Raw genomic sequence first — 11,431 nt, 5'->3', positions numbered from 1 at the left:
GTCAAAACGCTTTCTCCCAAGTGAAATCACGAGTCAGTAGTGTTGTAGCCCAATTTAAGTTGGAAGTCTTTTTTAGGGCTGTCAAGTTGTCAAGAGTTTGTTAAATTTGTGACTCCAGTCCGACTCGGGTCCAATTCATGTGACTCAGATCCACAACTCTGGTTCCAGCGGTCCACGATTTAGTGAATTCACCCACAGACTGCCCTGCACTCCACTATGGAACTACAAGAGCTGAACTCTGACTGTCCAGACTGCCAAAGTCCATTCATTGATTATGATGATTGTAGCATCATTGATAAGAAATAATACATCCAAAATATATGGAAGAAGAGGATGGAGAACAGGAAAAAAAATGAAGAAGGAAATTGTACACAAAAGTGGAGAAGAAGAAGCAGGAGAAATATAGCGCAAACAAGAGGAAGCAAAATAACAACAACATAATGAGCAGCAATGATACACTGACAAACGTTTTAGTGCTCAAAAAGCTCTAAAATTTTCAGTTATTTGACCAAAAGTGACTTAAAGGGCGATATTTGGTCTCACTGATGCGTTAAGGTCTATCTGAAAGCTGATCCCTTTTAGAGACGCCTTTCTTTGACCACAAGTCGACCTTGTTGAGGGAAAGAAAAAACCCACTGATCTTCTCTCTGCTCTCCTGCCAGCAGACCGGGCATTTGGCAGCTCTCATGGAGAGTATAGCCTGAGGCATAGATCCAGTTCATCTGCTGCCAAAGTTTAATATTTGTCTAAAAACTTTATTGAGACAAGTTAATGTCTGTGATTTTACAGTATTTTTGTAACTGATCCTCAGGGTGTTTGTGTTGTTGGGACACTATTAATGCTATGCAAGACATATTAAAGTTATTTCCCCAAAAACAACCTGTTTGTGTCTAATATGACAGGGTTAGAAGTGCATTTATTTAAGCACCCGTTTGTTCTGTCTTAACAGGCTTGACAAACTCAAACACTCTCTAAGGTGCAGGTTAAACCTCCCTTGGATAAACTGTCAGCTTAATGGCCTCTGCCTTACGCTGATAAGTGCCAAGGTGTCTCCTGCTCTTTGGAAGTGGGTGGATAAAGGTGCTAAAGCCTTTGTGTAAAGGCACCGTGAAACACAGCCCAGTGTCTTTTTTTATTTCTCCCTTTGAAGTGAATTGACATTCAGCACAGGATTTTGTTTGAAAATGCACCCTGCCTCCCAGCTCCTCTGGTTTTCCTCTCTAAACTTTGGTACATTACACAAAGTTGGTGCAGCGCTCTTGTCCTTGGGTGTAACTTACAGGTTGTCTGCCTTTTGTGCTTTGTTTGAGTTCCTTCACAAGTTGATTGAGGGCGTCAGTCATAGAGGGAGATGCAGATAGAGAAGGACATGCTGGCAGGTCGAACGGTGGGAGCCGAGGAGTCTGTCAAACTCCATCTCTGCTACGAAAATGGAAGTAGATGGACACAGCTCTCAGTACAACTGCAGGATGTAGAAGAGAGTGCAGGAGAGAGGAGGAGGGCGTGTGACAGGAATGCCAGAGCATCATGTCACTGCTGATGACACTCAATTTGTCTGTGAGTCAACAGACTCTGAGAGATGCACTCCGCTGAAGGCAGCAGCCCAGCTGATGGTATTAATAAGGGGGGAGGGGGGTACTTACCTGGTTTCCATGGACATACTGCACAATATCATGCATGTCCCAGCAGTTATGATCCAAGCACCCATTCATCCATCTGTAGACTGTTCTCAACGACGGAAAATTGAGAGCATTTGTGGTGTGCTTAAACATCTACTGCTAAGTGACATCTTGTTCTCATGCAAGTAATAACTGTTCCTTCTCAGTAGCAAAAGCAAAAGCATCAGGTTGTTATACCTTGGAAAAAACAGTCAGAAGGAGACTTTGTCAAATTATTGAGTGTGCAAAATGTGCGGCTTTGACATAGGACATCGGGATTTCTTTCCATATTGTACCAACATCCCATCTTCAAATTGCGTTTAATTCTGTTTTGCAATCAAGGGGTTTCAACCATACTGTATTTGATTTGTGCAGATGTTTTTAATTGAAGTCTCCCATGGAACATTTATAAGACGTATACAAACATTAAAATGAGCTGTATAGGATATTCAGAGCATATCTATGGCTCAGAGGTTGTTTGTACATGGATCTCAAACATGGTGCTGGTACCTAACGGTGCTGACAAACAGTGGCAACAATAGTAATAGTGCTGACAGAGCTAACAGTGCGAACTGGGGCGAAACCGAAAAATAGGCGCTAAGCTCCCCAATTAATGCCATGCCAATTTAAGCAGTAACCGTTGTATGAACGCAGTGCAGAGTGGTGAAAATGAACTAGACAGTGGGACACACATGGGACTCACGTGTACACGTGACCGGACTATCTACTGCAACAGCAAATGTCAGATTACACACAGAGGCAGCACAATTTATGCCATTATATATTTGTATGGCAAATAGTTGTCTGCTTATAAATCAATGCTCTGAATATTACATAAAGCTCCCTTAATAAATGATGTCTAATACACTATAAGGACATTTTAAGTATTTATTAATATTCAGTATTTGTGAACAATTGTAAGTTCTTCTATGAATACACAAATTATCATATTTTGACAGTGATTTACTATATTGTTATTCATTATTATATTGTCATGCATTATTCTGATGGTGGCAACAGGAGGAGCCACAGTTTTACCATATATTTTAAAAATGCTATATTCTATTGTGTTATAATATTAAACGGAAATATAATGTAGATATTTATTCAGCATTTATATACCACCCCCATGAGTATAAAATTGGGGGACCTGCCATCACACCTTTTACAAAATTGCTTAATGTTTTACAGTATTTCTCTTTAAATGTAATCTGTTCTGTCTCTCTGTTTGAATTGCACATTGGGATGAGGACTGAATACATCTTTGCATGTTTCACTTTTTAAAATGGAAATAATCAAATTTAAAACTTCTTTCTTTATTTTCTCAATTACATCCAGAACCCTGTAATTTCTGTAATTCTCCTCAAAGTGGTTTACATTTTTATAATTGTTTCTTGTTCACATGAAGTCCAGTGCAAATTTTGCAAGAACTATTATGCAGAAATAAAAGTGCTTTATCTTACATCATGGAACTGTTTAAGACATTGTGCAAGACACCATGTGTTCATTTTTTTCATTGGTGAGAAATTTGTGGACTTAGTGTGAAGGGCCTTTGGTTATATCGATCCCCCTGGGTGCTGAAGTCCCAGGGGAAAGCTTCCTTTGATATTGCCTTCCTTGCTTCCTTTGAGTGCGTCCTTTGATACATATGGGATCAGCGTGGCTGCTGCTTTTCACCTGACAGGGAGGAGTTTCACCAAGAGTAAAATGCTCTCAGGATCTTCTGCAGATTCCCTTTGAGTTTCAGCTGGAGCACTCAGCACCAAGTTTGCTCCTTTAATCCTACCACTATTTATTTATATAGTGCATAACGTGGTTTGATACTGACAAGACTCAGGTTATTATTGTATCTTGTTGGTAAAATACTTATTTCATCCAAATCTAACGCTTTCCCAGAAAGAGTACATCCTGTCCAGAGATTTTAAGACAGTCCATGCGCCATTGTACCACATCTGAAACATTGGATCTATCTATTATTTGCAAAAACTGCTGATTTTATATGTCTTGGCCACTCTAATAGTTTTGTCTACTGTCAGTCATACCAAACTGTGGCAGACCACCAGATTACATAGAAAACTGATGTCAGATCATTAAAAAGGACAAAGTGTCAGATCACCACAATTTAGCAACACTGTATCAATTGGTTGTATCACTTTGGTGATCATATTCTGAGGCTCAGCTGGCTCTGGCTCCTGTCTACATCTTTGATATCTGATCTATTAACCTTTTACGAGCTGACAACATCCTGAAATCTCCTGGCAGGGCACGTCTGGCCATGACTAGGTCTGTGATCATGACCCAAAGTGACTGGGCCTTTGCCATCTGAGCCCCTGAGCCTGAGATGCTGTGTATAATCATATATACAGTAAAGGCCTGTATATTTTTCAGAAAAGCCACTCTTAAAGAGAGTGAAAGACATTCATATAAGATTTTACCTTGTTGGTGTATGTGCAGATTTACTCATGGAATGAATATTGGTCGGCCAAGACTTTAACCTTACACATACGGTGAACTTTGGGTCTTTGTCTTTATGGTGATGCAGGCATAATTAATTTTAAAGATAAACTTACAGTTAATAAGCCCCAATATTACAGAATATAAAGGCCAATAATATAACTGGAATTCATTTTAAACTTTTTTTTAATGACTCATCACATTTACATATTCAAATCAAAACTTTGCATATTTTACATTGAATCTAAGACTTTTGGGGGGAACTTCTCTCTGGAGTAATACATTGTGCAGGGAGCTTGTGCAATTTAAATATCTTTTTAGCTGTTTCAGTCATACACATAATGAGTTAATAATTGTTAGCCTGAAGCGTGAAGTGGAAATTGTGATAATTAGTTATCTAAACTTGTAGGTGCTGCAGTGGAGAACCACCTGAGTTAGCTCTGTCAGGATCTTTGGTGATAACTACAGGAAACCCTGAAGTGTCATGTGGAAAAGAAGATGTTCCCTTGCTCAGTGTTGGGCCATATTTTACAAAATAAACAAATAACTTGAATGCCGTCTCCTTGTAGAGTCATGGTTGATGATAAAAATAAAAATCAGACAAATGAGTAAGCCCTCAACCCTGAATGAACTACCCTGGGTGTAGTTAGAGAAGTAAACCAGTAGGGAGCACACTTTTCATACCATCTCAGTGGAATCTCCCATATTTTAGGTCAAGGAAACATCAGCTCTTTTTATATACAATACTCCATTGCTCTGCATTAGCATTAAGTATATGCTGCTGAGGACGTGAGTGCATCAACCTCCTATGAACTTCGCTATATGCGTATTGTACTCCACACATGACAGTCCAAGGGCAGCCTGTATTAATAATAAACAATCAGTATTAGTAACGATCACTACCATCCCATAATGAATTACCCGACATCAGCACACAATTATATTAACTTTCAAAAAGGTGAAAATTAAAATAATCCACTCCCAGTGTTAAAAACACTTTTCTAAACAAGCTTTAAGTGGGAATATTTATGTATTTCAATGGTTTGGATTATTCTGTTTTAGGCCCAGAAACGGCGACACTAGAAACATCAGGAGAGCCATTAAGTCACTGAATTATTTAACAGTATTATGAATAAATATGAGCGTGAAGATTACTCCTAGGTTATATGAAAATGTAATTCTCCCTCTCTCGCGCTCTCTCTCTGTCTGTGTCATTCGCCCCTAGCTTCTTCCCCTAAGGCGCGTGCGTAATTAGTCCATATTGTATTAGTCTGGTAAAACACGGAGCTCACATATATATGCACCCTAACGGACACATAGGTGCATGTTTTAAAGTAAGCCTGCGCATAAGCTCGCCTGCTCTCTTCCTTTCTCTGTTATTATAATATTCATTATTATTATGACAAATGGTATATTTGTTAATTAGTGAAATTTCTTAAAACAAATAGACGGCTAAATTCAATTATTATATAATTGCATATATATATTATTACATTAAATACTTTTATTTTTTTCCTTCTAAATTTTCAAACAGGGATTTCTGCCCATTTGGAGATGGGTCTGGCAAGATCCCGTATCTCCATGGAAAGATGAGAACCACTTCGAAGGTGGGCAGGGTAGGGCAGGGCAGGTACAGGGGTTTATAGGGAGAGGGAGTTGCTTTTGCAGCAAACGGGCTTCCCCCAAATCTTTGCTTACGGGTCTCGCGCCAGGAGCTCGGCATTGTGGCCCGGTCTATTATCCGCCTGTTCTTGGAAACAGCGTCAGAGAGCAGCTGAGAGAGGCTTAACATTTCAAACGTCTGGCGGTAGGCTGCAAAGTTTCCACCTTGAAAACATTATCTGTCATATATCAGCAGGCTGGAGCAGGACACCATTCATCACGGCTTGGTGTTCAATAGGAAGTTTGCTGTAAAGTTGTGGCACACAGCCTTTCTAAGCCCGGAATCCCACTGTTAATGCGTCGTTTTATTTTATGCCTGATGGAAGCCGATTTATTTTATTTGGGACAACCTGTTTCAAACTTTGTGTGTTAAGTTTCTGAGCAGAAATTGTTATTTGTCTGCCTTTCAATGCGTGCGTAAAACAACATAACTGCTGTGATATATCATCGCTCTCGACTCTTAAACAGGCTGAGAGCATTTTGGCAGACAATTTATTTCTAGGGTAATTCTACTTTACAGAGTAATCGCCGCAGTCAGGTTTTCTCAGTTGTATCTTGAGTTAAAATCCCTTTACATCTTCTGCGTAAAAGTCTGCTCAGCGTTAGCAGCAACATCGCGGATTAAAAGTGGGATTCCGGTGTTATTAGTCATAGATGTCCTCTCAGCTGGAAGGAGGCCTGCAGCTGGAGACCACAGCAAAACTTGATGATGTACTAAAATCCGAAGAAGTTGTTGACGTGACAAGTCCTGACGGATGCACTGGGCAGTACGGCCGCCGCGGGGACGGAGGGGAGTACAAAGTGGCCCCGTCTCCAGAGCGCCACCAGCACAAACCACGCAAAATGACCCGCAGCCCCAAATGCGCCCGCTGTCGGAACCACGGTGTCGTTTCGTGTTTGAAAGGCCACAAACGCTTCTGCCGCTGGAGGGACTGTCGCTGTGCCTGCTGCCTGCTGGTGGTGGAGCGGCAGCGCGTCATGGCAGCGCAGGTCGCTCTGAGGAGGCAGCAAGCTGCGGAGGTGAGGAGAGCACCAGTTCAGGTCAGTGGTGGAGACATGATGGAGAATAAACTGATGGGTGGATCATTAGTAGATGATTATTAACAGACAAAAAGCGATATTAAATGAGCCGTTAGATGTACTGAGGATATGAGTATAGGAGGAAATTAATTATTTATAAAGATATTTATGAGAATATTAAACGTGTACTGGCTTATTCATGATGGTAGATTGAAGGTCAGAATATATAAATATCAATACTCAAAATTTTCTTCTGCTGTTTTGAAATTTCTGCAAAGAAATCGCAAATAAATATTTTACACTTTACAAAAGTACTTAAAAAAGCTGGAAGACTGAATTTGCATAATTGTCACTGTTATTTGTATTTTCAAATAATGTATGTGACAGAAATGTGACCATCTCATGGTACAAACAGTAGCTCGATTTTTTTTTATTATGGTCTATAGGCCTACACACAAAGGGCATCACAAGATAATTCAGTAACATAAAGCAGCCATCAGAATTAAAGCAATCACAAATCTTAAAATCATAGATACAGATTCCCTCAGAGGACTGATTGTCCCCATTTGAGTTTGCTTTGTAGTTCATTGCAGTAATAAGATGTATTGTATCAGAAATTTGCATTCTGTCTGCAGAAGTCTGCATTTAATACTGAAAGCAAAATTGGAAATTGTCAATACAGATATAAATACATACTGTTGTCTATATTTGGTCAAAACATAGTATAACAATTAAACAACTAACATAGCTGAAAGTTAAATATAAAAACGGGCCTTTAGATGCTCTTTTATAAAAAAAACAAGTAATGTCTCATTCTCAAATCTTAGAGGCAGAAAGAGATATACTTGCCTCTTACATAATGTATTAATTCCCTTTAATTACCTTTGGGGCAGAGTCTCAGTGTAAAATTATTATCTCCAAATGTCTAATTCCTGTTCCCATGTTTCTCCCAGGGTAAGAGGGGGGTCAGGTGTGCAGGTCCGTTTCGGAGGACAGCATATCAGCGTTACACGAGAGCAGCAGAACCAAGCATACTGGCTAAGAGCATCCTGCAGGGTAAAGTTTAATTAATATCTCCTCTCTCTTTAACATACATCCTCTTTAAAGATTGTGATAGATGGTTCTTTTTCAGTAAATCAGATGAAATCCTTGAAGTCAACTACAGCATTTTTGCTCTATTGCTTTTAATTTATTGAGTAGTGAGAATTAATGCAAGATCACAAACTGATCAACTCAGTCTGTCATCTGTTAACGGAGGAAGTGAACATTTCCATGTCACAGTCACTTTTTTTGGAGCAGAAGTGCAGTAAAATAAATTTATACAAAAATTATATAAATCAGATCATATGTCATTGAATATGGATAACCCAAACCATACCCCACCAGTGTCTAACCTCAACCGTTATCCTAGACTTATGCTTGATTCTTAATCAAGAAAAAAGTCTTAACCCAAATTAAATAGATGACATTATGGGGACCAGCTTTGTCCTTAAACAGATGATAGTCCCCACATGGTCACTAAACAAACCTTTACACAAGAACACGTGTATTTTGTACATGTGCTCAAACTGCCACTGTATTTTCCTTTTGGATGTCATTACCCAAAATTACACATGCACTTAATTTATCTAAACCAACCTGATCACTGTGGCTTCACTATTTCACAACAACAGGCCATTACTGTAATATATAGTGCAGTGTATTAATACCTGCTGGCTTGCAGTCAAATCCTGCTGGAGGCTTTGTCTTCTTTATAGCCCTCTCAGCCTCTCTGTGCTCTCAGTAAAACAAAAATGACACCGCTAACCAACTGCATAATTAAAATAATAAAGAACAAACTACTCAAACATAAACATAACAATTAATCGGTTGGAACAACTTCATTAGTCATAAATGAATTAAATATATGAAAACACAATGGCTGGCTTTTTTTTTTTCATGCAGGACTCAAACCGGTGGCGTTGCCAGGGAACGACACCTCCTGCTGGTCAAAGCAAACACAGTGTGACCAAACACACTTCACAGGTCCCCCCATCAGCGCCCGGATGAGGAAGAGGCGAGCCTTTGCAGACAAAGAGCTGGAGAATGTGATGCTGGAACGGGAGATGAGACAGAGAGAGCTGCAGAACGACCTTTCCTTCTCATCCTCTTCTGCCCTCGTCCCCATGCTTCACCCTCCGCCCCTGCCTGTCTCCCCTAACCTCCACTGCTGTTTTCTCAACAAGGACCCCATCGCTGCAGGGACACCCAATTTTGTGCCTTTGTATAAATATAAGCCGCTTTATGAGTGTGACTTCCAGTTTTATCAGTTCTTCCACCTGAAAAGTAAGTCTTCCACTGAAGACTATAATGACTTCCTATGCCAAAGCTCAGAGCAAACCAGGGAGTACGAAGAGGTGCAGAACAGCTGGAAAGACCGTGAGAAGAAAGACAGACCTGAGCTGATGTCTCTTACATCAGAACAAAGACTCAAACATCATGGAAGCCCCTTGTCAGGTCCAGACCTTGTCAAATCCCTCCCAAAACCAACAGAAATAATGGACTCAAATGGCTCTTCAAGCATCACATGCTCTATTTTTGGAGCAGATCAGGGTATCCTGGGTGGGCAAGACGTCAGTGCACACAGCAGGACTTTTGATCCCAGACCTCTGACGTCTAAGGGATGGTGCTCAGACACTCCAGCAGACCAGGCCTCTCCTCAAGCCGACTCTGTCAAGATCCCTCAAAGCAGCACAGTCAGGACTCCCACTGTGAGGCCATTACCTTTCTCTGTGGAGGCTCTGCTGAGGGCCTGACAGACACACTGAAAGTGCACTTTGTTTATCTGCGGACTAAGAATTGATGTTAATTGAATAAATATACAGTCCTGTTACAGATTTTGAAACACTTCTTGGCAAGGGCTCGTTGATATAAAGTCAAATATTTATGAACAATTTCCAGAATATGTATTTTCTCCCCTTATTTTTCATATAAATGTATTAAGCTTTATTTTAACTACAATTAAAAGTATAATAATGAAACATATGTATGTACTTGATTACTTTACTTTCATTATTTTGACTACATTGTTAATATTTTTATACAAATATTCATTTTAAAAATGTAATCCTTTTTTACACTACTCTGTCAGCAGTGTGACCGAATCACTCTGCTTTGACCCCCCTCACATCAATCATATTATATTCTCTTTTCCTGCAAGAAGAAATATACAGTACATCCATAAAACAAAGTTGATGAAAAAGTCAAGGAGTGTTTGAACTTGTGCCCATTTCTTACGTTATGAATTGATTTTTAAATCAAAGAGTAGATGTGGCTGGCTGGCTCGCGGGGTGCTGCTGTGTCAAAATAAACCAGGTGCTGCTTAGAAATCTCTTTTAACTCGGAAGAAAACTAACACTGGAAGGAGGAACATGAGCGGGAAGCAGGTGGTTTGCCAAGGAGATGGTTAAAAGGAGCACAGATTTTCCCAAACCTGTCGGTAATAGAACAGAAAGGGCTAACTGCCAAAAAGAAACATAGCTGATATTTCTGCATTTGTTCTCTCTCTCCTTTTTTTTTTACCAAGTGAGAAATGTTTATTCATTATGTTTTGCTATTGTTGACATTTTGTCACACTGTGGTCCATTATTGTGATTGTACAACCTTAAAATTATTAACGATATGACACACTGTTTAATATTTCATAGAGTATCATTTCATCACCTCAACAGAATGTGGGAAGATGGGAAATATTCTCCAAGTGTTGCCAGAGTTGCCTAGGCGACATTGTTCTTTATTTTACTTTAAGCCTGATGCCCATTGAGTTTGTTTGAACACGCATTTGATCTATATCCACTTTCCTCTTTTTCTCTCCTACATTTTTTTGTTCTGTGCCGTAATCTTGCAGAGATGGAGGTCAGATACTTTTGACAACTCTGGACCTTGTGGCGTCAACACAGAGGTGATAGCGCGCTGCTCCGTGTCTTTGTCTGCTGGTATCTACCAGCATATCAGAATGCCTTTCTCTTCGTCTTTTCACAGACTGACAGAGAGGGGAGATTGGCACAAAGGAAGATGAGGTTGTGAGCCTGAAAAGCACTGAATATGTGCCATTGTTTTTTTATTGCACACCATCTGCAGTGATTTTTTTTCAATATTAAAACCTCTTCCTTGCAGAGAGTGCAAATTGCCATTTTCACCGTGATGATAAAGAGATGAACATCAGTCACAAAGGAGTGATAATGACTTCTGTGAAGAATAACACAGAGGATATAAATCAATTTTCCCCACGGCAATGCTTGGGGAAAAGCTCATTCATCCAGTTCCCCCATGTTTCACTCTGGAGTGCCCTTAGACGAGGTGTGTGTCAGCTTAATAGATAGCGACCCCGCTTTAACATACCATTCACGTTCCATCGTTCTTGTTAGGACTGTGCCAGGGACAGACAGATTAACTTTATTGTTCTGTGCTCTTTGGAAAGGTTTGATCCAATCCACGATTGCCAGTTTATTACCATTTTCTTTTGTGTGAAAATGGAGGGAAGGATAGAGAAAGAAGACATGTGCGGGGGTTATTGGAATCAGGACAGTTTGCTGACAAAGCAGTTTCAACAGGTTGAAACATGTTCTTGGATTTGTAACAGCCCAAACGCTTCCCCT

At 40.0% G+C, this 11,431-nt stretch overlaps 1 protein-coding gene across 3 annotated transcripts; it reads left to right on the top strand.

Moving 5' to 3' along the window:
* Window positions 1-5,844: 5,844 nt before the first annotated feature.
* On the top strand, window positions 5,845-9,984 carry dmrt2b (doublesex and mab-3 related transcription factor 2b). 3 transcript variants are annotated; one of them, XM_042483939.1, is made up of 4 exons: window positions 5,845-5,919; window positions 6,423-6,815; window positions 7,748-7,850; window positions 8,739-9,984. In XM_042483939.1, exons 2-4 carry the CDS (start codon window positions 6,429-6,431, stop codon window positions 9,587-9,589), a joined length of 1,341 nt encoding a protein of 446 aa, XP_042339873.1. In that variant the 5' UTR covers window positions 5,845-5,919; window positions 6,423-6,428; the 3' UTR covers window positions 9,590-9,984. The 3 variants fall into 3 exon arrangements, with proteins under 3 accessions (XP_042339873.1, XP_042339874.1, XP_042339872.1); XM_042483940.1 differs by having other exon boundaries at window positions 5,884-6,794; XM_042483938.1 differs by having other exon boundaries at window positions 5,884-6,815.
* The last annotated feature ends 1,447 nt before the right edge of the window (window positions 9,985-11,431 follow it).

The sequence above is a fragment of the Plectropomus leopardus genome, chromosome 3 (assembly GCF_008729295.1).
Source record: "Plectropomus leopardus isolate mb chromosome 3, YSFRI_Pleo_2.0, whole genome shotgun sequence".
Lineage (NCBI taxonomy): Eukaryota > Metazoa > Chordata > Actinopteri > Perciformes > Serranidae > Plectropomus > Plectropomus leopardus.
The sequence above is the reverse complement of the archived record's forward strand: the minus strand, read 5'-3'. Positions and strand labels throughout refer to the sequence as shown.